The sequence below is a fragment of the Pongo pygmaeus genome, chromosome 6 (genome assembly GCF_028885625.2).
Source record: "Pongo pygmaeus isolate AG05252 chromosome 6, NHGRI_mPonPyg2-v2.0_pri, whole genome shotgun sequence".
In the NCBI taxonomy this organism is placed as follows: domain Eukaryota; kingdom Metazoa; phylum Chordata; class Mammalia; order Primates; family Hominidae; genus Pongo; species Pongo pygmaeus.
Window position 1 is genome coordinate 21,827,564 of NC_072379.2, and position 24,261 is coordinate 21,851,824.

The window sequence follows — 24,261 nt, forward strand, 5'->3', positions numbered from 1 at the left end:
ATCACACCCAGCCTTCAGTTATACATTTCAAAGAACATAAAATAATTTCCATTATATTCATTTATTCTTTCACTCATCTAAATACTTATTGAGCATGTACTGTGTGCACTGGTGCTAGGTGCTGGGGATCCAGAAGTGAACAAGCCAGACAAGGTGCTGCCCTTGTGGACCTTAAATTCTATTTAGGGAAGAGAAATAATAAACAGGTAAACAAATGCCAGGTACCTGCAGAAATTGACACACCTGGTAACAGATACATGGGAAAACACTGGCCTCAAGTGATCCGCCCCCCTCTGGTTCCCAAAGTGCTGGGATTACTGCACCTGTCCTCTCTCCCTGCATCTTTATGTGCCTGGAACACCAAGAGGGAGCTCTTGGCCCCTGGATTAGGGTCAGGGGCCCAGAGGCCCAGGGTCAAGTCTACGGCCGCATCCTAAGGACGTGCATCCCTGCAAGAGGCTGCATCTGACAGGCATGGAAGAGGCTCCGCTGGGGCCTCCTCGAATTCCTGCTGGAGAAAGCAAGTGGAGGTGCTCCTTGAAGAAATGGGGATCCCACCGATCTCAGGGGTTCTGTCCTGGCCTGTGGCCCTGGATCGTCCAGCCTGGGCCAGGCAGGGGCGCAGACCTCACCCTTATTGGCTGTGGCGGAGGGTGAGGGTCCCGTTTCCCCAAAGGCCTAGCCTGGGGTTCCAGCTGCAAGCTCCACTGGGCAGCACCCGGCCCCGCCCTGCCCCTCCAGGCTGGCACTCATCCTGAACCAAGATTGCGGAGACGGCCTCGGGGGCGTCACGCCACCGGGGCGTGTCACGCTACCCGCCCTACGGGCACCTCCCGCGCTGCTCTTAGCCCCGCAGATGGTGGCCGAGCGGGGGAGCGGGAAGCATGGCCCTGAGGACGCTGGTGGCCTGGTCGGCGCTCGGGCTGCTGTTGTGGCGCTGCGCCCTGGCGCTGCAGGGAGGGATGCTGTACCCCCAGGAGAGCCCGTCGCGGGAGCGCAAGGAGCTGGACGGCCTCTGGAGCTTCCGCGCCGACTTCTCCGGCAACCGACGCAGGGGCTTCGAGGAGCAGTGGTACCGGCGGCCGCTGCGGGAGGTGCGATCTCAGGGCAGGGCCGGGAGGCGCCCGGAAGCCCGGCGGTGGGAGTGGGGGAGCTCGGGCCCCCGCAGGCTCCTTACCCTGGGCGTCCCCAGCTGGGGGCCCGCAGGAGGTTAAAGGTCAACGGGCTTGGGGGCGCTGGGTTGGGGGACGGGGGAACGGGAGCACCCTGGAGGGCTGGGGTGGAGGAGGCAGGAGGAGGAGAAAAGACTCCTGCCGAGCCCCTTCCCAAGGTGAAGGCTGAGCCTGGGCAGTGTCCTTCCTTTTAATATTTATTTTTAATAAAAAAAAATTTTTTTTGAGACTGGGTTTGCCCCTGTCTCCCAGGCTGGAGCGGAGTGGCGCCATCCTAACTTCTGAGCTCCAGCAGTTCTCCCGCCCCAGCCTTGCAGTTTAGCTGGGGCCACCACGCCTGGCTAATTAAAACAACAACAACTACCTTATCCAGGCTCGGTGGCTCCCAGCACTTTGGAAGAAGGAGGCGAGCGAATCACCTGAGGCCAGGAGTTTGAGACCAGGCTGGCCAACATAACATGGTGAAACCTGATCGCTACTAAAAGTATAAAATTAGCCGAGTGTGGTGGCTCACGCCTCTAATCCCAGCACTTTGGGAGGCCGAGGCGGGCAGATCAGGAGGTCAGGAGATCGAGACCATCCTGGCTAATATGGTGAAACCCTGTCTCTACTAAAAATACAAAAGAATTAGCTGGGCGTGGTGGCGGGCGCCTGTAGTTACAGCTACTTGGGAGGCTGAAGCAGGAAAATGGCGTGAACCCGGGAGGTGGAGCTTGCAGTGAGCCGAGATTGTGCCACTGCACTCCAGTCTGGGCGACAGAGCAAGACTCCATCTCCAAAACAAAACAAAACAACAACAACAAAAAAACCTTCTTTTTTTTTTTTAAGATATAGGGTCTCTTGGCCGGGCGCGGTGGCTCACGCCTGTAATCCCAACACTTTGGGAAGCCGAGGGGGATGGATCACAAGGTTAGGAGATCGAGACCATCCTGGCTAACACGGTGAAACCCCGTCTTTACTAAAAATACAAAAACATTAGCCGGGCGTGGTGGCGGGTGCCTGTAGTCCCAGCTACTCTGGAGGCTGAGGCAGGAGAATGGCATGAACCCGGGAGGCGGAGCTTGCAATGAGCTGAGATCGCACCACTGTACTCCAGCCTGGCGACAGAGCGAGACTCCGTCTCAAAAAAAAAAAAAAAAAAAAAAAAAAGGGTCTCACTACATTACCCAGGCTGTTCTCGAACTCCTGACCTCAAGCCATCCTCCTACGTTGACCTCCCAAAGCGCTGATTACAGGCATGAGCCACCCACACACTTGTCTGGCCAGAGCCACAGGCGCTGCACAGAGCTGGGCCAGGGAATCGGGAGGAGGGGACAGTTTAGACGTCCTGAGGTCAGCTCTGCCGAGGAAAGAAGGTCCCTTGGTTTTCATGGTTCAGATAGAGGACAGGACCTGACATCAGGCCAAGGACACCACCCCTGTTCCCCTCCTGGCTTGGATGTGGTCAGCAGAGAAGTGGGACCGGGTGAGGTCTACATCCTCTTTTTCTGACTTTGCGCATTCAGTACAGGAGGGAGAGAGGAGGGGGCTGGGTGCCAGTGTGTCCGGAATTGGTGGGTTTTTGGTCTCACTTGGTGGGGGGGGGTGGGGGGGCTGGGGGGGTGGGGTGAGGGGGGTTGGGGGCCTGGGTGGGTGGAGGGTGGGGTGGGGGGGCTGGGGGGGTGGAGGGTGGGGTGGGGGGGCTGGGGGGGTGGAGGGTGGGGTGGGGGAGTAGGTGGTGGGGTGTGGGGGGCTGCGGGGTTGGGGGGCAAGGGGAGTGGGGGGGCTGGAGGGGGTGGGGGTGGCGTGGGGGGGCTGGAGGAGCCGGGAGCGGGGCAAGGCTCAGGCATGGCGGGCTGTAGGTCCCCAGCCCTGCCCCACAGGGAGGCAGCTGAGGCCCAGCAAGAATTCCAGGCCAGCGCCTGCGGGCAGGAACTGCTAGAGGACCTGGCACACCCTCCGCAGCTGCTGGCCTGGGTGCTAAGCTCTTCACTGCCCGGGGCTGGTGGTGCCGGCTGGCCGCTCCGAGTGCGGGGTCCGCCGAGCCCACGCCCACCCGGAACTCGCGCTGGCCCGCAAGCACCGTGGGCAGCCCCGATTCCCGCCTGCACCTCTTCCACCACACCTCCCAGCAAGCTGAGGGAGCCGGCTCTGGCCTCGGCCAGCCCAGAGAAGGGCTCCCACAGGGCAGCAGCGCGCTGAAGGGCCCCTCAAGCATGGCCAGAGTGGGCACCGAGGCCGAGGAGGCGCGGAGAGCGAGTGAGGGCTGCCAAGGCTGCCAGCAGGCTGTCACCTCTCACCAGTGTGTGCCCCACTCACAATGTCCTAAGGAAAGGTCCCCCCATCCCCCCAACCAGCTCTCCTCCCTGTGACAGGCAGTGGGCCATCTGCCACTTAGTCATGGGTCTGAACCTTGCCTCTGGCTGGGACGTGGCCCTGGGTTCGCTCCTGTCTCAGGAGATATTGGGCCCCATCCACTCCGAGGAGGAACTCCTGGCCCCACTGGCCCAGGTGCACAAACCGCCCTGGCAGTTGACCTGTCATTAGCAAGTTATCTGTCCAGTCTGCCAAGAGTCCCCGCTATGTGTCAGGGCTTGTGCTAGGCCTGGGGACACAGCTGTGCAGCACACTGGTCCCAGATCACTTTGGGGCCTAGGAGCTGAGCTCGGTCCTTCTCTCCACAGTCGGGCCCCACCCTGGACATGCCAGTTCCCTCCAGCTTCAATGACATCGGCCAGGACTGGCATCTGTGGGATTTTGTCGGCTGGGTGTGGTACGAACGGGAGGTGATCCTGCCGGAACGATGGATCCAGGACCTGCGCACAAGAGTGGTGCTGAGGATTGGCAGTGCCCACTCCTATGCCATTGTGGTCAGTGTGGCCAGAAGCAGGCAGAGCGGGTGGGTGGGCATGGCTGCTGAACAGCATGGGACCTCCAGCTGCCACCCACAGCGTGTCTGCTGGGGTGGGATGGTGGGAGGTCCTGCCCTGCCCTGGGGGCTGTGCCCTGTATAGGGGGATAGGTGGCTTGATCTACCCCATTGGGATGTCATTCTTCCCATCTGGCTGGAAGGCCCCAGAACCCCATGCTGCAGGTTATATGAGGGAGTGCCCGATAGCAGAGCCCCTCCTCATGCCCTGACCTGCCGCCCCCTCCCCGTATCTCCTGTGTCTGCAGTGGGTGAATGGGGTCGACATGCTGGAGCATGAGGGGGGCTACCTCCCCTTCGAGGCCGACATCAGCAACCTGGTCCAGGTGGGGCCCCTGCCCTCCCGGCTCCGCATCACTATCGCCATCAACAACACGCTCACCCCCACCACCCTGCCACCAGGGACCATCCAGTACATGAATGACACCTCCAAGTGGGTACCATCCTGCTTCCATTGCACACACCCACCTTCCCACCCCACCCCGTGGTCTTCCTGGTAGGGACCGGGTGGCCTTCACAGAGTGGAGGCCCTGGATCTGGGGAGGCCGGGGAGGCATGTAAGCTGAGGTCAAGGGACCCAGGGCAAGGGCCCAGCGAACCACAGTCCTCCCACCCTAGGTATCCCAAGGGTTACTTTGTCCAGAACATATACTTTGACTTCTTCAACTACGCGGGACTGCAGCGGTCTGTACTTCTGTACACGACACCCACCACCTACATCGATGACATCACCGTCACCACCAGCGTGGAGCAAGACAGTGGTGAGGGCTTCTGGTAGGATCCTCCCTCAGCAGGGCCCAGGGTGGCTCTGTTTCCTGTTTGGAAAGCTCTCCCAGGAAAAAGGTGATCCCAGCATCTCTAAACCCTCACAGCTTCCCATCTACCTACAAAGCTAAAATCCAGGCTGTCTGAGCGGGCACGGGCTCCCAAAATCACCTGTGTGGTTGACCTCACTTTGAGAAGAAGGGTCTGGCCTAACATCACACAGCTCAGGGTGGCCATCCTGTCCCTTTGCCATTGTGCTGCTCTGACTCCATCTCCCCTTGCTACACATCATGCTCAAGGAACAGGCAGCTTCTGGGGGCCGGGCACGGAGGCGCAGGCCTGTCATCCAGCACATTGCAAGGAGGCCCTGGTAGAAGGATCACTTGAGGCTAGAAGTTCAAGACCAGCCTGAGCAACATAGTGAGGCCATCACTACAAAAAATTAAAAAATTAGCCAGGCATGGTGATGTGTGCCGGTAGTCCCAGCTGTTGAGGCAGGAGAATTACTTGAGTCTGGAAGGTCAAGGATGCAGTGAGCTATGACCGTGCCACTGCACTCTGGTCTGGTCTGGGCAACAGAGGGAGACCCTGTCTTTCTTTCTCTCTCTCTTTTTTTTTTTTTTTTTGAAATGGAGTCTCACTCTGTCAACGGGTTGGAAGGCAATGGTGCGATCTCGGCTCACTGCAAACTCTGCCTCCTGGGTTCAAGCGATTCTCCTGCCTCAACCTCCCGAGTAGCTGGGATTACAGGCATCTGCCACCAGGCCTGACTAATTTTTGTAATTTTTTTTTTAGTAGAGACGGGGTTTCACCATGTTGGCCTGACTGGTCTTGAACTCCTAACCTCAGGTGATCCATCCTCCTCACCCTGCCAAAGTGCAAAGATTACAGGTGTGAGCCACTGTGCCCAGCTGGGATACACTTTTTTTTTTTTGAGATGGAGTCTTGCTCTGTTGCCCAGGCTGGAGTGTGGTGGCATGATCTTGGCTGACTGCAACCTCCGCCTCCCGGGTTCAAGCGATTTTCCTGCCTCAGCCTCCCAAGCAGCTGGGATTACAGACATGCGCCACCAAGCCCAGCTAATTTTTGTATTTTTAATAGAGACAGGGTTTCACCATGTTGGCCAGGCTGGTTCGAACTCCTGACTTCAGGATCCACCTGCCTCAGCCTCCCAAAATGCTGGGATTACAGGTGTGAGCCACCGCACCCGGCCTTGGATATTCTGTATTTAAGAAAAATTTTTGTTTTAAGTTTTTTTCTTTTTTAAAATATACCTCTTTCTCTTTCTGAGATGAGGTCTTGCACTGTGGCCCAGGCTGGAGTGCAGTGGTGAGATTATTGACACCTGTTGTGGGGCTGCAGTTCTAAGTTTAAAATAATTTACACTGGGTGTGGTGGCTAATCCCAGCACTTTGGGAGTCCAAGGTGGGCGGATCACTTGAGCTGCAAAGTTCGAGACCAGCCTGGGCAACATAGTGAGACCCTATCTGAGAAAAAATAAATAAATAAAATAAATGAATAAAAAAGAATTTAAAAAAGAATCACACAGCAAAGGCGATGCAGCATAGAGCAATTTATTGCCAAGGAAAACTATTTTGGAAGTTAAGTTTAGAACAGCCTGAGTGTACTGGCTCATGCCTATAATCCCAGCACTTTTGGAGGCCGAGGTGGGTGGTCACTTGAGCTCAGAAGTTCAAACCAGCTTAGCCAACATTAGCTGGGCATTGTGGCGTTAGCCTGCAATCCCAGCTACTCAGGAGGTTGAGATGGGAAAATTGTTTGAACCCGGGAGGTGGAGGTTGCAGTCAGCTGAGATTGTAACATTGCACTCCAGCCTAGGTGACAGAGTGACACCCCCATCTCAAAAAAAATAATGAAGGGCAAAATACACAGTTCACCCTGAGACAGAGAATTCAGGACAGGTTGCTCGTAAGGATGAGACAGCACCGATTATTACTGGGGAAACTCTGTTTCTGGGAGTCTTCCATGATGAATTCGTAAGGAGCTGGGAAGAGGTGTTACTGTAAGCACGTTCTGGGCTGTCGTCTGGTGGCACATGCATAGTAACTGTACATGCTTGTTCACACGTCACATGTCACAGTGCCATGGTTGGCATGTCCGAAGGACACAGTCACTTCCTTTGCTACCTACCCTACCTCAGGATCATAGCTCACTGCAGCCCCGAACTCCTGGCTCAAGCAATCCTCCCACTTCAGCCTCCCAAGTAGCTGGGGCTGCTGGGGCTGCAGGCACGCACCACCACGCCCGGCTGATTGTTTGTATTTTTAGGGAAGAAGTGGTTTCCCTATGTTACCCAGGCTGGTCTTGAACTCCTGGTCTCAAGCGATCCTCCCACCTCAGCCTCCCCAAGTGTTGGGATTACAGATGTGGCCACTGCACCTGGCCAAAAAAATCTTTCTTTAAATTAAAAAAAGCACCAGGTGTGGTGGCTCACACCTGTAATCCCAGCACTTTGGGAGGCCAAGGCGGGTGGATCACCTGAGGTCAGGGGTTCAAGACCAGCCTGGCCAATATGGCAAAACCCCATCTCTACTAAAAATATAAAAATTCGCCAAGCATGGTGGTGCACGTCTATAATCCCAGGTACTTGGGAGGCTGAGGCAGGAGAATCACCTGAACCCCGGAGGTGGAGGTTGCAGTGAGCCAAGATCATGCCACTGCACTCCATCCTGGGGGACAGAGTGAGACTCCATCTCAAAAAAAAAAAAAAAATTAAGAAATTAAATTTTAAAAAAGCAACAGAAACAAATGGCTGCCTGGCAGCGGTGGCTGCATGGTGCTCCCGTTTGTGTGACTCAGGTCGTGTCCCTCCCTCAGCCCTGGTCTCTCTTGTTTCTTGCAGGGCTGGTGAATTACCAGATCTCTGTCAAGGGCAGTAACCTGTTCGAGTTGGAAGCGCGTCTTTTGGATGCAGAAAACAAAGTCGTGGCGAACGGGACTGGGACCCAGGGCCAGCTGAAGGTGCCGGGTGCCAGCCTCTGGTGGCCATACCTGATGCACGAACGCCCCGCCTATCTCTACTCCTTGGAGGTAATGGTGGTTTGGGACATGCCTAAGGGAGGTCTTTTGCTCCCATCTGGTGACCCTGGCTTCAGCAGGAGCCCAAGAGAGGTTGATGGGCAGGCATGGTCCTCTGAGCTTTCTGATGTTTCTCACCCTTGGTGGGAGGCCCAGTTTTTTTTGTTTGTTTTTTTTTTTTGAGATGGTCTCACTCTGTCACCCAGGCTGGAGTGCAGTGGCCTGATCACAGCTCACTGCAGCCTTGAACTCTCAGCCTGCAGCAATCCTCCTCCCTTGGCCTCCTGCATATCTGGGACTACAGGCACATGCCACCGTGCCTGGCTAATTAAAGAAAAAATGTTTGTAGGCTGGGCAGAGTGGCTCATGCCTCTAATCTCAGCATTTTGGGAGGCTGAGGTGGGTGGATCAGTTGAGGCCAAGAGTTCAAGACCAGCCTGGCCAACATGGTGAAACCCCATCTCTACTAAAAATTTGAAAATTTGCTGGGCGTGGTGGTGAACACCTGTAATTCCAGCCACTTGGGAGGCTGAGGTAGGAGAATTGCTTGAACTCAGGAGGTAGAGGCTGCAGTGAGCTGAGATCACACCACTGCACTCCAGCCTGGGGGACAGAGTGAGACTCTCAAAAAAAAATTTTTTTTTTATAGAGATGGGTCGCAGTCTGTCGCCAGGCTGTTGTTGAGTTACTGGACTCAAGTGATCCTCCTGCCTTAGCCCCCAAAGTGTGAGATCTCCAGGCATGAGCCTCCTTGTCTGGTCAAGGGGAAGGCCCCAGGGTAGGCCCCGTTTTGAAGGGCAGGTCCCAGGGTCAGCCAGGGAAGGGCAGAACCTCTGATTGCTGCATCTCTGCTTACAGGCCCAGAGGCGGCTGCTGGGGTGCACGAGGAGCCTTCCTGCCGGAGGGCAGGCTGGATGGGGCTCAGGCTGTCAGGGTGCTCACACCTGGTGCTTTGGCTGTCGTAGGTGCGGCTGACTGCACAGACGTCACTGGGGCCTGTGTCTGACTTCTACTCGCTCCCTGTGGGGATCCGCACTGTGGCTGTCACCGAGAGCCAGTTCCTCATCAATGGGAAGCCTTTCTATTTCCACGGCGTCAACAAGCACGAGGATGCGGACGTGCGTTGGGGCTCCTGGGTCCTTGTGGGGGCTGCTTCTGGTCACCCTCCACTTTCGCCTTCCCTGTGTCCTGCAGTCGAAGGCAGCTCAAGGCAATGAGGCAAATGGCTCCAAATGGAGAGGGGGCTCATGGGGTGGCCCTCCAGAGTCCTGGCTCTCGGAGGAAGTGCAGCTTCGACAGGGACAGGGGTCACTTGGCTCTGCTATCCCCTAGATCCGAGGGAAGGGCTTCGACTGGCCGCTGCTGGTGAAGGACATCAACCTGCTTCGCTGGCTTGGTGCCAACGCCTTCCGTACCAGCCACTACCCCTACGCGGAGGAAGTGCTGCAGATGTGTGACCGCCATGGGATTGTGGTCATCGATGAGTGTCCCGGCGTGGGCCTGGCGCTGCCGTGAGTCCCCGCCGTGCACCTGCTCCGCCTGCCCAGCCCGGGGGCCTCAGCATGACCCTCTGTCCCTTCCCTCCTGGCCCGCAGGCAGTTCTTCAACAACGTGTCTCTGCATCACCACATGCGGGTGATGGAGGAAGTGGTGCGTAGGGACAAGAACCACCCCGCGGTTGTGATGTGGTCTGTGGCCAATGAGCCTGCGTCCCACCTAGAATCTGCGGGCTACTACTTGAAGTGAGTGCTCCCTGCCTGCCCTTGGCTAGATTGGGAAGGAGACCCTGGCGGGTGGCTGGCCTGGGTGGGCGCGTGCTGTTCAAGATCAGCCTCCCGTCCAGCCCAATGGGAAGGCCGTCCATACCCGGACAGTTCAGGGGACCAAATATCTACCCACTCAAATTGTGGTTTTCTTTTCATTTATTTTTTATTTTTATTTTTTATTTTTGAGATGGAGTCTCACTGTGTTGCCCAGGCTGGAGTGCGGTGGCATGATCTTGGCTCACTACAACCTCTGCCTCCTGGGTTCAAGTGATTCTCCTGCCTCAGCCTCCCTAGCTAGTATTACAGGCACCCATGAGCCACTTTGCCTGGACTGTTTTTTTTTTTTCAAAACAGGTTCTCACTCTGGTTGCCCAGGTTGGAGTGCAGTGGTACAATCTTGGCTCACTGCAGCCTCGACTTCTCAGGCTCAGGTGATCCTCCTGCCTCAGCCTTCCAAGTAGCTGGGATTCTAGATGTGTGTCATCACACCCAGCTAATTTTTGCTTTTTTTTTTTTTTTTTTTTTGATATGGAGTCTTCTTCTGTTGCCCAGGCTGGAGTGCAGGGGCATGACCTCAGCTCACTGCAATCTCCACCTCCCGGGTTCAAGTGATTCTCCAGCCTCAGCCTCCCGAGTAGCTGGGATTACAGGCATGTGCCACCACGCCCAGCTAACTTTTGTTTTTTTTGTTTTTTTTTTTTGAGATGGAGTCTCACTCTGTGGCCAGGCTGGAGTGCAGTGGTGCAATCTCAGCTCACTGAAACCTTTACCTCCCAGGTTCAAGTGATTCTCCTGCCTCAGCCTCCTGAGTAGTTGGGACTACAGGCACGCACCAACATACCCTGCTAATTTTTGTATTTTTAGTAGAGATGGGGTTTCACCATTTTGGCCAGGGTGGTCTCGATCTCTTGATCTCATGATCTGCCCATCTTGGCCTCCTGAAGTGCTGGGATTACAGGCATGAGCCACTGTGCCTGGCCAACTTTTGCATTTTTCAGTAGAGTTGGGGTTTCACTATGTTTGGCCAGGCTGGTCTTGGACTCCTGAACTCAGGAGATCCACTTACCTCGGCCTCCCAGAGTGCTGGGATTACAGGTGTGAGCCACCGTGCCCGGATAATTTTTGTATTTTTAGTAGAGACTGGGTTTCACCATGTTTGCCAGGCTGGCCTGGAACTCCTGGCCTCTAGTGATCTTCCTGCCTCAGCTTCGCAAAGTGCAGGGATTACAGGTGTGAACCACTGCACCCGGCCCCATTTTCTTCTTTACAATCGTGCAGTTCTAACTCAGCATTCAGAGTTGGATTTTTCACTTGGGGTAGAGGCAGGAGAGGTGGTAGAAATGCTTCTTGACTCATACAGCACACCCCAATTTCATGCAGTGCTTTGGACTGAGCCAAGTCTGCAGCAGGCAGAAGGCTCTGAGAAGTTGTTGCAGCCTGGGCCAAGGACAATTCAGAGGTCGGGGGCACAGGGGTGTGCTCAGCAGGACTGGGTGGACAGGACATTTGTTGTGAAGGGGAAGAGTACAGGCTTCCAGGAGCAGGTGTTTGAGGCTTCTTTGGGAGGTGGCCAAGGAGATGCCTGTTTTCTGGGGCAGGATTTGGAGGGAGCCACCCAGGCTGGAGAGGTTCAGCCAGGCTGTCACAAGGCTTTGAAGTTTCCCATCTGAGAGCCTGGCTGTGGAAGAGTGTGGGTTTGGAACTTGAGGCTAGGGGGTTCTGTTCCGACCTGTGCCAGCCACAGCCTTCGGATAGGGAGAGCAATGATGGGGGAGGGCATAAAAGAAGAAATGAACTGAGGAAAGAGAAGAGGAAAACAGCCTTCAACAACAGTCTGGGCTGGGCACAGTGGCTCACGCTTGTAATCCCAGCACTTTGGGAGGCCAAGGTGGGTGGATCACCTGAGGTCAGGAGTTGGAGACCAGCCTGGCCAACAGATATTGAAACCCCATCTCTACTAAAAATACAAAAATTAGCCAAGCATGGATGTGGGCGCCTATAATCCCAGCTACTTGGGAGGCTGAGGCAGGAGAATCGCTTGAACCCAGGAGGTGGAGGTTGCAGTGAGCCGAGATCATGTCATTGCACTCCAGCCTGGGTTACAGAGTGAGATTCTGTCTCTCAAAAAAACAAACAAACAAACAAAAAACCAGTCTACTGTGGAGGCCTCGGGCAGGTGCTGGGAGCTCTGAGCATGGATGGGTCCTTCTGTTGGGTTTTTCTTCCCTTCATCCCTCCTGGTTAACTCTACTCGGCATAAGGGCTGTTTCTTTTTTTTTTTTTGAGATGGAGTTTTGCTCTCGTTACCCAGGCTGGAGTGCAATGGCGCGATCTCGGTCCATTGCAACTTCTGCCTTCTGAGTTCAAGCGATTCTCCTGCCTCAGCCTCCCGAGTAGCTGGGACTACAGGCACGTGCCACCATGCCTGGCTAATTTTGTATTTTTAGTAGAGACGTGGTTTCTCCGTGTTGGTCACGCTGGTCTCGAACTCCTGACCTTGTGATCCACCTGCCTCAGCGTCCTGAAGTGCTGGGATTACAGGTGTGAGCCACTGGGCCCAGCCTGAGGGCCATTTCTTCTAAAAGGCTGTCCCTGACTCTCCAGTCCAAGTTATATTTATTGTCTCGCAGAGCCCAATTCCTGCCACCACTTGCCACTTCCATTCGCAGCATTTCTTTCATTGTTTGTTTTTCAGAGTCAGGGTCTCGCTCTGTTCCCCAGGATGGAGTGCAGTGGTGCAATCATTGCTTGTTGCCACCTCGGCCTCCTGGGCTTAAGCAATCCTCCCCACTCAGCCTCCCAAATACCTGGGACCACAGGTGTGCACTGCCATGCCAGGCTAAGTTTAAAATTTTTTTTTTCCCGAGATGGAGTCTTGCTCTGTTGCCCAGGCTGGAGAGTAGTGGTGCAATCTTGGCTCACTGCAATCTCTGCCTCCTGGGTTGAAGCAATTCTCCTGCCTCAGCCTCATGTGTAGTTGGCATTACAGGTGTGTGCCACTGTGTCTGGCTAGTTGTTTTTGTTTTTTTGTTTTTTTTTTTTTGTAGAGATGGAATTCCACTATGTTGGCCAGGCTGGTCTGAAAACTCTTGACCTCATGATCCACCTGCCTCGGCCTCCCAAAGTGCTGGGATTACAGGCATGAGCCACCATGCCCTCCCCTAATTTTTAAATTTGTTGTAGAAACAAGGTCTTGCTCTGTTGCCCAGGCTGGTCTTGAACTCCTGGTCTCAGTAAGCCTCCCAAAGTGCTGGGATGCTAGGCATCAGCCACCTTGCCCGGCACTTGCCCCATTTCTCTGTGGAAGCGTCACCACTCCCACTGCCCAGGACCTGTGGACTTAGATTTGAGTCACTGCTGAGAACCTCTCACCCAGCCCTATGCTTACCTCCCAGGGAGTGCCCCTGTTTGCTTGATGCATTAATAAATACCCCACCCAAATCTGCAGCCATCCACTCCTGTGTTCAAGAGTTGTTTCAACCTCATTTTTGGCAGTGTTCAGCCCAGTGGCCTCATCTCTGTGTACCTGGAAGAGTGGCTACTCCTCTGGGGGGATAGGATTTGGAGATGGGGGGAGAAAGAGTGATGTTAGAGAGCTGGGTCTAGGACTAGAGGATCATACGCCCTTATGTAAAATACATCTCAAGTAAGGGAAGAAAGCAGCGGCTCCATGCTTTTTTTTTTTTTTTTTCTTTTTTTGTTTTTGTTTGTTTGTTTGTTTTGAGACAGGTCTTGCTCTGTGGACCAGGCTGGAGTGCAGTGGCGTGATCTCGGCTCACTGCAACCTCCACCTCTGGGGTTCAAGTGATTCTTGTGCCTCGGCCTCCCGAGTGGCTGGGGTTACAGACGTGTGCCACCATGCCTGGCTAATTTTTGTATTTGTAGTAGAGATGGGGTTTTGCCATGTTAGCCAGGCTGATCTTGAACTCCTGACCTCAAGTGATCCACCCACCTTGGCCTCCCAAAGTGCTGGGATTCCAGGTGTGAGCCATCGTGCCTGACCCCGTGTTGTGTTCTGGTGGGGGAAGATGGGACAGAGAGGATGGGAGGGTGTCTGAGCCATTCCTGGACTGATGGAACCTGTGTCTTCTGCCTTTTGTGGACAGGATGGTGATCGCTCACACCAAAGCCTTGGACCCCTCCCGGCCTGTGACTTTTGTGACCAAGTCCAGCTATTCAGCAGACAAGGCGGTGAGCCTGGGGGCCCCCACCCCACTTCTCCCTGCCTTTGCCTGAGCTTGTCCTGAAGCCTGCTCACGGGAACAGCTGGAAAGAACCATGCGCTGCCAGTCTGGGTTTTATTTCATTTTCTTTTTTACTTAAAAAGATAGAGACAGGGTCTTGCCATGTTGCCCAGGCTGGTCTCCAACTCCTGGGCTCAAGCGATCCTCCTGCCTCGGCATCCCAAAGGGCTGGGGTTACAGGTGTGGGCTACCACACCCGGCCGCAGCCAGTCTGTTTTCACAGATGGTCTTTGGGTTAATGAGAATTCTCCCCCTGCTTACCCGCCAGGCGGTGTGGCTTTCTCAATCCAAGGAGGCTGGGCATAGGGAGATGGGATTTGTTTGCTCAGTTTGGACTCGGCATTTTTTTGCACTTCGATTTAATAGACTTATAAAATGTCAAAGGTCTAAGGGAGCTTAGAGTTCATCTGGCCCACACCTGGCTGATGAGAATCTCTAGGGGAAGTTTTTATGAAATGCCAGATCTCTGCATTCTGAGATTCTGATTTAGTAAGTCCAGGGTTGGAACCTAAGTTTTTCTTTTTCTTTTGTAGAAGCAACGTCCTACTCTGTTGCCCTGGCTGGAGTGCAGCGGTGCGATCACAGCTCACTGCAGCCTTGAATTCATGGGCCCAAGTGATCCTCCTGCCTCAGCCTCCCAAGTAGCTGGGACTCCAGGTTTTCACCACTGTGCCTGGCTAATTTTATATTTTTTTTGTTGAGGTGGAATCTTTCTGTGTTGCCCAGGCTGGTCTCAAACTCTTCAGCCTGGCTGACATTAGCATTCATTTTTTCTTTTCTTTTTTTTTTGAGTTGGAATCTTGCTCTGTTGCCCAGGCTTCAGTGAAATGGTGCAATCTCAGCTCACCGCAACCTCCTCCTCCCGGGTTCAAGCAATTCTCCTGCCTCAGCCTCCTGAGTAGCTGGGATTACAGGTGCATGCCACCACACCTGGCTTTTTTGTATTTTTTAGTAGAGATGGGGTTTTGCCTTGTTAGCCAGGCTGGTCTCAAACCCCTGACCTCAGGATCCACCACCTCGGCCTCCCAACGTGCTGGGATTACAGGCGTGAGCAACCACACCCGGCCAGGATTTTTACTAGAAAGAAGTGTGTTCAGGACGCATTAGAAACTAGCCAGTTGGACACAGAAGCCTCTGCTGCTCAGCCGTGAGCACCGCTTTGCTAAAGCTGGGGGTGGTCCTACTCGGTCTTATCTGCCCTGCTCCTAGGACAGACTCTTCCAGGCCCTCTACAGCCCACAGTGCTGCCTCGTGAAAGCTGCCTCAAGATTCTCTGTGATGGCCGGGCATGGTGGCTTATGCCTATCATCCCAGCACTTTGGGAGGCTGAGGCAGGCAGATCACTTGAGGTCAGGAGTTCAAGACCAGCCCAGCCAACTGGTGAAACTTCGTTTCTACCAAAAATACAAAAAATTAGCCAGGCGTGGGGGCGCGCGCCTGTAATCCTAGCTACTCAGGAGACTGAGGCATGAGAAGCACCTGATGGTGGGAGGCAGAGGTTGCAGTGAGCTGAGATCGCACCACTAACGTTCTAGCCTGGGCGACAGAGTGAAACTCTGTCTCCAAAACAAAACAAAACAAAAGATTTTCTGTGAGAATGACTGCTTCGGCCCCTCAGGTGGGAGCACTTCTCCAGGGCAAGGTGAGGGGAAGCCCAGTGATGGGAGTGCTGCCTGGAGAGGATTCAGTTCCAGTGGCGGGGGCCCTGGGCTTTGGCTGAGGACTGCGCCTTGGCAGCTACTGTGCCTCTCACAGCCCTTCCCAGCTGCGCATGTCGTGAGTGTCAGTGCGGAGTCACAGGCCTATCTCCTTTGGGCCACTTTGTGACCATGTTTCCTGCCTATGGAGCAGGGTAATTTCAGGATCTAAATTGGTGCACTTGGATGTTCTCAGCCCCAGGAGGCAGCTCTTCCTATTTTAGGTTTTTTTTTTTTTTGGTAGAAATGGGGACTTGTGATGTTGCCCAAGCTGGTCTTGAACTCCTGGGATCACGTGATCCTCCCACCTTGGCCTCCCAATGTGCTGGGATTACAGGCATGAGCCACCGTGCCCTGCTAATTTTCTTACTACTATTTTTTGTAATGCTGCAGTCTTGCTGTGTTACCCAGGCTGGTCTCAAACTCCTGGCCTCAAGCCATCCTCCTGCCTCAGCCTCCCAGAGTGCGGGGATTACATCCCCTTCTTACCTTCTCTGCCAGAAGAGCCCCTGCATTGTGTGAGTGCTGAGTCATGCTGTCTTCTGGGTGCTGAACGGGCTCTGCCACTCTGTTCCTAGGCTCCGTATGTGGATGTGATCTGTTTGAACAGCTACTACTCTTGGTATCATGACTTCGGGCACCTGGAGTTGATTCAGCGGCAGCTGACCACCCAGTTTGAGAACTGGTATAAGACATATCAGAAGCCCATTATTCAGAGCGAGTATGGAGCAGAAGCGATTGCAGGGTTTCACCAGGTAAGCAGTGTTGAGCTTTCTGCTTGTGTGTTCTCTCAGGGCAGAGATGTCACTCGCCTCCTCCAGCCTGCCCTGCACCCACTGCACTGCTCCCCTCGCTTCAGCTTTGGGCTCTCCTCCCATGGCCCCATCCACGTTCCCTCCCCGCCAGCAGCCAGGCCTCTGCCCCACTCGCTTGGTCCTCAGAGGTGGCCTCCTTACTGGCTTTGTTTCCAGACAGCCTTCTATCACCCGTGCCCAAGTGGTCTTTCTAACAAATCCAAATTTGTATTTGTTTGTTTTTGAGACTGGGTCTCTCTGTCACCCAGGCTGGAGTGTGGTGGTGCAATCACTACTCACTGCAGCCTCAACCTCCTGGGCTCAAGTGATCCTCCCACCTCAGCCTCCTGAGTAGCTGGGACCATAGGCACATGCCAACATGCCTGGCTAGTTTTTTTACTTTTGTAGAGATGGGGTCTTGCTATGTTGCCCAGGCTAGTCTTGAACTCCTGGGCTCAAGTGATCTCCTGCCTCAGCCTCCCAAAGTGCTGAGATTACAGGTGTGAGCCTCTGTGCCAGCCACAGATGAAAATTTTGGGAGTCCTGTCATTGGCTCCCACAGGCCCACAGGACAAACCCCTAACCCCTGGTCAGGACACTCAGTGCCCTCTGCTCTCTCCTGGGTTTTCGACCTCTTCTCCCCTCACTCCCAGCCACTGATCTGTTTCCACTGCCCTCGCTTGCTCTCCTGCTCTTGCTTGAGCTGTTTCTTCTGCCTGGAATGCCCATGTTGGCACCATAATCACCAACTAAAAGATCCTTTTTCTTAATTTTTATTTTTTAGAGATAGGGTCTTGCTATGTTGTCCAGGCTGGTCTCGAACTCCTGGACTCAATTGATCTTCCTGCCTTGGCTTCCAAAAGTGCTGGAATTACAGGCATGATCCACTGTGCTAGCCTTTTTTTTTTTTTCTCAGGGTCTTGTTCTGTTGCCCAGGCTGGAGTGCAGTGGTGTCATCATAGCTCACTGCAGACTTGAAGTCCTGGGCTGAAACGTTTCCCCTGCCTCAGCCTCCTGAGTAGCTGGGACGACAGGCATGCACCACCATGTGCAGACTATTTAAAAATTTTTTTTTGTAAAGATGGAGTCTTGCTATCAGGCTGGTCTGGAACTCCTGGCCTCATGTGATTCTCCTGCCTTGGAATCCCAAAGTACTGGGAATCCAGGCATGAGACACCATGTCCAGCCTGTCCTCATTTTTTTAAATCCATCTCATCTTTTTGTCCTCCTCACCAAAGATATATTGGTTTATCTTGTGAGTTTTTTTTTTCCTGTGGATTCCTGAACTCCATCCAACCCCTTGTTCCCACCCCAGACAGCTCACACTTGTCTGTCACAGCTCCTGGGACTCTCGTTGACACACTGGGAACAGCCACCCACAATGGACTGCACTGTTCTGTTTGCACCCTTAAATTTATCGTGCTTACAGAATGCCACTTCTGCAAACTAGTCAAGTAGGGGGAAGTGCACGCTTCCTCAACCTCTTTGAAAAGGTAACCAGCTTTGATTTTTTTTTTTTAAATTTTTTAAAATTTTTTCAGACAGAGTTTTGCTCTTGTCACCCAGGCTGGATTGCAATGGCACAATCTCAGCTCATGTACCTCCACCTTCTAGGTTCAAGCGATTCTCGTGCCTCAGCCTCCCGAGTAGCTGGGATTACAGGCATGCGCCACCACGCCCACCTCATTTTGTATTTTTAGTAGAGATGAGGTTTCACCATGTTGGTCAGACTGGTCTTGAACTCCTGACCTCAAGTGATCCGCCCGCCTTGGCCTCCCAAAGTGCTGGGATTAGAGGCATGAGCCACCGTGCCAAGCCCCAGCTCTGAATTCTTAAGAAACTCTCGAGAAGGTCTAGGTAAATGTTGATAGAACCTCTGCAGTGCTGGGTGTGGTGGCTCACACCTGGAATGCTAGCACTTTGGGAGGCTGAGGTCAGAGGATCTCTTGAGCCCAGGAGTTTGAGACTAGTCTGCGCAACATAGACCCCATCTCTACAAAAAATTTAAAATTAGTTGTGCATGGTTATGAGTGCTTGTAGTCCAAGCCACTTGGGAGGCTGGTGTGAAAATTGTTTGAGCCCAGTAGGTCAAGGCTGCATTCAGCCGTGATTGCACCACTGTACTCCCTCCCACCTGGGTGACAGAGTGAGACCTTGTTTCAAAAAACAAAACAAAACAAAAACAAAGAAACTCTTGCAATGATGGAAACGTTCTATATTTGCACTGTCTGAAATGGTACACACTAGCTACACATGGCTATTGAAGTCTTGATATATGACTAGGATAACTGAATTGATTTAGTTTAATTAAAAACAATTTTTTTGAGACAGTCTCACTCCGTTGCCCAGGTTAGAGTGCAGTGGTGTAATCACAGCTCACTGCTCAACCTCCTGGACTCAAGCGATCCTCCCTCCTTAGCCCCCAAAGTAGCTGGAACTGCAGGCGTGTGCCACCATGCCTGGCTAATATTTTGACTTTTTGTAGAGACTGGGTCTCACTGTGTTGCCTAGACTAGTCTTGAACTCCTGGGCTCAAGTGATCCTCCTGCCTCCACATCCAAAAGTACTGGGATTAGAGACCTGAGCTACCATGCCCAGCCTGGTTTAGTTTAGATAATTAAATTATATGTATATTAGAGACAAGGTCTCACTGTGTCACCCAAGCTGGAGTGCAGTGGTGTGAACACAGCTCACTGCCGCTTTGATCTCCGGGGCTCAAGCAGTCCTCCAACCTCAGTCTCCCAACTAGCTTGGACCACAGATGTGTACCAGTAGGCTTGGCTAATTTTTGTGTTTTTTGTAGAGATGGGGTCTTGCTATGTTACCCAGGCTGGTCTTGAACTCCTGGGCTCAAGCAGTCCTCCCACCTCAGCCTCCCAAAGTGGTGGGATGACAGGCATGAGCCACTGCACCTGGCCCAAAGACATATTTTTACCTGTAGTGTAGTTTAGCCTTAAGACTGTACCAGCAGATAGAGGTGGAAAAGTAATGTAGAGTGAATATCAAATTACATTTATAAATAAAGCAGTTGATCATTAAGGTTTTTTTTTTTTAAACCTCCTTTTTTATTCTGGGTTACATCATTCCCTGGCTGTCTTTACCTCAGTGAGTCCTGCAGTCACTATAGCCACCTGCGAGGACAGATATTTTGGTTACCATCAAGTGGATCTTTATTTTTATCTAACATTTACAGTTCTGCCAGTTCTGACTCTTACATTCTCTTTGCCTTGAATCCCAGGATCCACCTCTGATGTTCACTGAAGAGTACCAGAAAAGTCTGCTAGAGCAGTACCATGTGGTTCTGGATCAAAAACGCAGAAAATACGTGGTTGGAGAGCTCATTTGGAATTTTGCCGATTTCATGACTGAACAGTGTAAGTGGCAGTTTGGCTCATGGGATAATGTACCCGTCCTTATTTTTTCAGGTTGCCTTTCCAATTCTGGCCATTTCGATTGTAAGAATATTGGAAACAAAGTGGGGAAGCTGGTTTCATCCATGTAGGTTGCGTTGAGAATTTCCTAGGAAAAGTAAGTTGTGCTTAGGAAGCAGGAAAGCAATCAGTCCCCCACCTCCCAAATACAGTCAAAAAGCAAACAGGAGAGTCAGCTACAGTGAATCGGAAATGGCTGGCTTGCCTTTTTCTTGTCTATTTCATAGCCAAGGAGGAAGGAAAAGCGGGACCTCATTATGGATTTACTTTTGGGATACACTATTATTCCATAGAAGGGTACAAAGCCTGAGAAGCTTAAGGTATTTCAGTCTGTTGTGTATTACTCACTTGCGAAAAGCAGGCTCATCAAATACAGGTGAGTTTCAACGCATCTTGAATTTGGCAGCATTTAAAAGTCTTCAGGCCAGGCGTGGTGGCTCACGCCTGTAATCCCAGCACTTTGGGAAGCCAAGTTGGCAGGATTGCTTGAGGCCAGGAGTTCAAGACCAGCCTGTTCAGCATAGCAAGACCCCATCTCTACAAAAAATAAACAGATTAGCTAGGTGTGGTGGTGTGTGCCTGTAGTCCCAGCTGCTTCGGAGGCCGAGGCAGGCGGATAACCTGAGCACAGGAGTTGGAGGCTGCAGTGAACTATGATTGCACCACTGCACGAGAGCCTGGACAACAGAGTGAGACTTGTCTTTAAAACACAAGATTGGTCTTCAAAGAGAATAACATCTGCACTCTCATGTGGGGATGGATGAGGGACTGCCAAGTTTGCAATGAATGTGTCCCATTTTTTCTTAGTTTATGGACTTACCATAAACTGAAGATAGCAGTTTGGTGGGTTGGAGAAGGATATGGTGATGGCGGGAATTACAATACATTCCTTATAGGGGAAGACAGGCCTTTGAATGGTTAAAGCTTAAAAATGGGAATGGAAAAGGGATGAATGAATGAACAAGGTGAGGTGAGAAGGAAGAGGTAAAGGGAAAAAGAGAACAGGAAGCTCTCCTCTATGTGACACCTGCAATAAATGGTTTCTGGGGACATCCCTGATGGCAGTTTTGTGGAGAGGCACAAGGCTTTATGTGATAAGAAATGAGCTGCAGGCTGGGCACAGTGGCTCACGCCTGTAATCCCAGCACTTTGAGAGGCCGAGGTGGACAGATCCTCTGAGGTGGGGACTTTGAGACCAGCCTGGCCAACATGGAGAAACCCTGGCTCTACTAAAAATACAAAATTAGCCAGTGTGGTGGCGCATGCCTGTAATGCCAGCCACTTGGGAGACTGAGACATGAGAATTGGTTGAACCTGAGAGATGGAGGTTGCAATGAGCTGAGATCACACCACTGTACTCCAGCTTGGATGATAGAGTGAGACTGTTTTTTTTTTTTTTTTTTGAGATGGTGTTTTGCTCTTGTTTCCCAGGCTGGAGTGCAGTGGCGCTATCTCGGCTCACTGCAACCTCCGCCTCCGGGTTCAAGCAATTCTCCTACCTCAACCTCCCAATTAACTGGGATTACAGGCATGCGCCACCACACCCGGCTAATTTTGTATTTTTAGTAGAGACGGGGTTTCTCCATGTTGGTCAGGCTGGGCTTGAACTCCTGACCTCAGGTGATCCGCCTGCCTCAGCCTCCCAAAGTGCTGAGATTACAGGCATGAGCCATCATGGCCAGCTGAGACTCAGTCTTGAAAAAAAAAATGACCTGCATCACGTTGGGCAAGTCTCCTAAGCTTTTCATAAGCCTGTCCAGTGGGGATAATGCCACCTCCTTGTGGGTTGTTGTAAGTTCTGCATTTGATGAAGTACTTGGCGGTGCCTGTGTTCACTTATGGAAGAAACAGTCTTGAACACTTTGGTGGGGAAGGCTTTCTTTCCATTTAACATTTCCATTTAGTTGTGGTCCCACCAGGGACAGAGAATGTCCTGAGAGCCCAGCCCTGACAGGTCGTTGCCAGCTGTGCTCCCCACCAGCCTCAGTTCGGGGCGAATGACCACCAGTGGTGGGTGCTGCCAAGCTGGACGTCGGCCCCAGAGGACTTTGAACTCCACGAGTAGGTCCCACATAGGCACCTGTGGCTGTAGGACTGTAGCTCCCACTAGAAGCTATCTCTTCTAAAAGCCCAAGCCTTTTCAAGGGTAACTATCCCAGATACCCCCAGCCCTCTGCCTACCCAGTTACCAGACAGCTGGGTACCCAGAATGTAAACCTTATTTTGCAAATAAAGGATAAACTTTTGGTATTTTTTTTTGTGGGGGGGGGACAGAGTCTCACTCTGTACCCCGGCTGGAGTGCAGCGGTGTGATCTCAGCTCACTGCAACCTCTGCCTCCTGGGTTCAAGCAACTCTCCTGCCTCAGCCTCCTGAGTAGCTGGGACTACAGGCACCCACCACCACGCCCAGATAATTTTTGTATTTTTAGTAGAGATGAGGTTTCACCATATTGTCCAGGCTGGTCTCGAACTCTTGACTTTGTGATCCACCTACTTTGGCCTCCCAAAGTGCTGGGATTACAGGCATGAGCCAATGCACCAGGTCAGTTTTTGTATTTTTAGTAGAGATGGGGTTCCACCATGTTGACCAGGCTGGTCTCGAACTCCTGACCTCAGGTGATCCACCTGCCTCAGCCTCCCAAAGCACTGGGATTACAGGCATGAGCCACCACACCTGGCCACTGTTTTGAGTTTTTCCCCAACAGACTAGAAAACTAGAAATTAACACACCAGGGAACCTGGATGTTTGGGCAGAACAGTGGTATTTAAATATTTCAACCCATAAATTGTCACTTCAGAGCAAGCATCCTGAAACTATAAGAGGACATTTGGCTGAGCATGGTGGCTTGTGCGTATAATCCCAGCACTTTGGGGAGGCCGAGGAGGGCAGATTGCTTGAGCCCAGTAGTTTGAGACCAGCCTGGGCAACATAATGAGACCTTGTCTTTACTAAAAAATAAAAATAAAAAATTAGCCGGGCATGGTGGTTCTTGAGAGGCTGAGGCAGGAGGATCTCCTGAGCCCAGGAGGTCGAGGCTGCAGTGAGCTATGATTGTTTCTCTGCATTCCAGCCTGGGCGACAGTGAGATCATCTCAAAAAGAAAAAAAAAGACATTTCTATTTAGTGCCTACCTTGGCTCCAGACTGGTTCTAACTTGACCCATCAGAAGTCATCTGAATCGCTTTGTGTCTTTTTTTTTTTTTTTGTAGCACCGCTGAGAGTGCTGGGGAATAAAAAGGGGATCTTCACTCGACAGAGACAACCAAAAAGTGCAGCGTTCCTTTTGCGAGAGAGATACTGGAAGATTGCCAATGAAACCAGATATCCCCACTCAGTAGCCAAGTCACAATGTTTGGAAAACAGCGCGTTTACTTGAGCAAGACTGACACCACCTGCGCGTCCCTTCCTCCCCGAGTCAGGGCAGCTTCCACAGCAGCAGAACAAGTGCCTCCTGGACTGTTCACAGCAGACCAGAACGTTTCTGGCCTGGGTTTTGTGGTCATCTGTGCTAGCAGGGACCACTAAAGGTGGAAATAAAAGATTTTCTAGTATGGAAATAAAGAGTTGGCATGAAAGTGGCTACTGAAAAGCATCTGAAATCATTTCTGTGCGTCGCGCTGTTTTCAGAGCCTTAACTGTGTGTGGACTTTCGAGAAACTGCTGCTCCAACACCCCCACCACGTTCAGAGCAGCTGGTTCCCGAGGGCTTCTGCAGGAATAGCCCCATGCTCCTAGGGCCACCATGTTTGTGTAGCACACGGGGCCAGCCTGGACAGGGAGTGAGTAGAAGACTTTCACAGCTGCTGCTCGACTCCTCGGATGAGCTAAAGTCCCACATGTACCAACAAACTCATAGAAATGCTGTCGTTGCAGCACTTAACAGGGTCTGTGTGCCAGTGTCCACATAGTTAAGCTGGCAGTGTCTGAATTGGAAGGTTAGAGGTAACTGGTTCTCCCAGAACATTGTTCTGACCTCAGCCATAGGGTCTTGACAGAAATGGACAGATGAGTGTAAAAGCCCATTGGCTTTATCATAATGGATGCCACTGAATGTGACAAGACCTCCTTAAACAACTCTGCCTACAAATCAGCATTCCATGCCTTTACACTTCAAAATGACACCACCTGCCCCCTCCCAGAGCACAGTCTTTCCTTAAGGAATCTGTCCTCCCTGTCTTCCCAGGCTCCAGTAAGGCAAGGATGGTGCATCAATTCTGATTTGAAGTATATACTTTGGAAAAATATATATAATATATAATATATAACAATATATGTTATATATTATATCATATATAATATATTATATATGTTATATATTATATCATATATAATATATATGTTATATATAATATATAATATATTATATATAATATATTATATATTATATATTATATATTATATAATATATTATATATAATATATAATATATTATATAATATAACA

General features: G+C 52.0%; 1 protein-coding gene across 2 annotated transcripts; it reads left to right on the forward strand.

Annotated features, from left to right (window-relative positions):
* The first annotated feature begins 870 nt into the window (after positions 1-870).
* Positions 871-23,407, forward strand: LOC129040950 (beta-glucuronidase-like). 2 transcript variants are annotated; one of them, XM_054495901.2, is made up of 12 exons: positions 871-1,094; positions 3,836-4,021; positions 4,329-4,513; positions 4,699-4,841; positions 7,709-7,896; positions 8,850-9,002; positions 9,217-9,395; positions 9,480-9,626; positions 13,757-13,841; positions 16,170-16,346; positions 19,624-19,759; positions 23,028-23,407. In XM_054495901.2, the coding sequence occupies exons 1-12, from the start codon at positions 885-887 to the stop codon at positions 23,192-23,194; spliced, it is 1,956 nt and encodes a 651-aa protein (XP_054351876.1). In that variant the 5' UTR covers positions 871-884; the 3' UTR covers positions 23,195-23,407. The 2 variants fall into 2 exon arrangements, with proteins under 2 accessions (XP_054351876.1, XP_054351877.1); XM_054495902.2 differs by lacking the exons at positions 871-1,094; positions 4,329-4,513; positions 4,699-4,841 and having other exon boundaries at positions 3,955-4,021.
* The last annotated feature ends 854 nt before the right edge of the window (positions 23,408-24,261 follow it).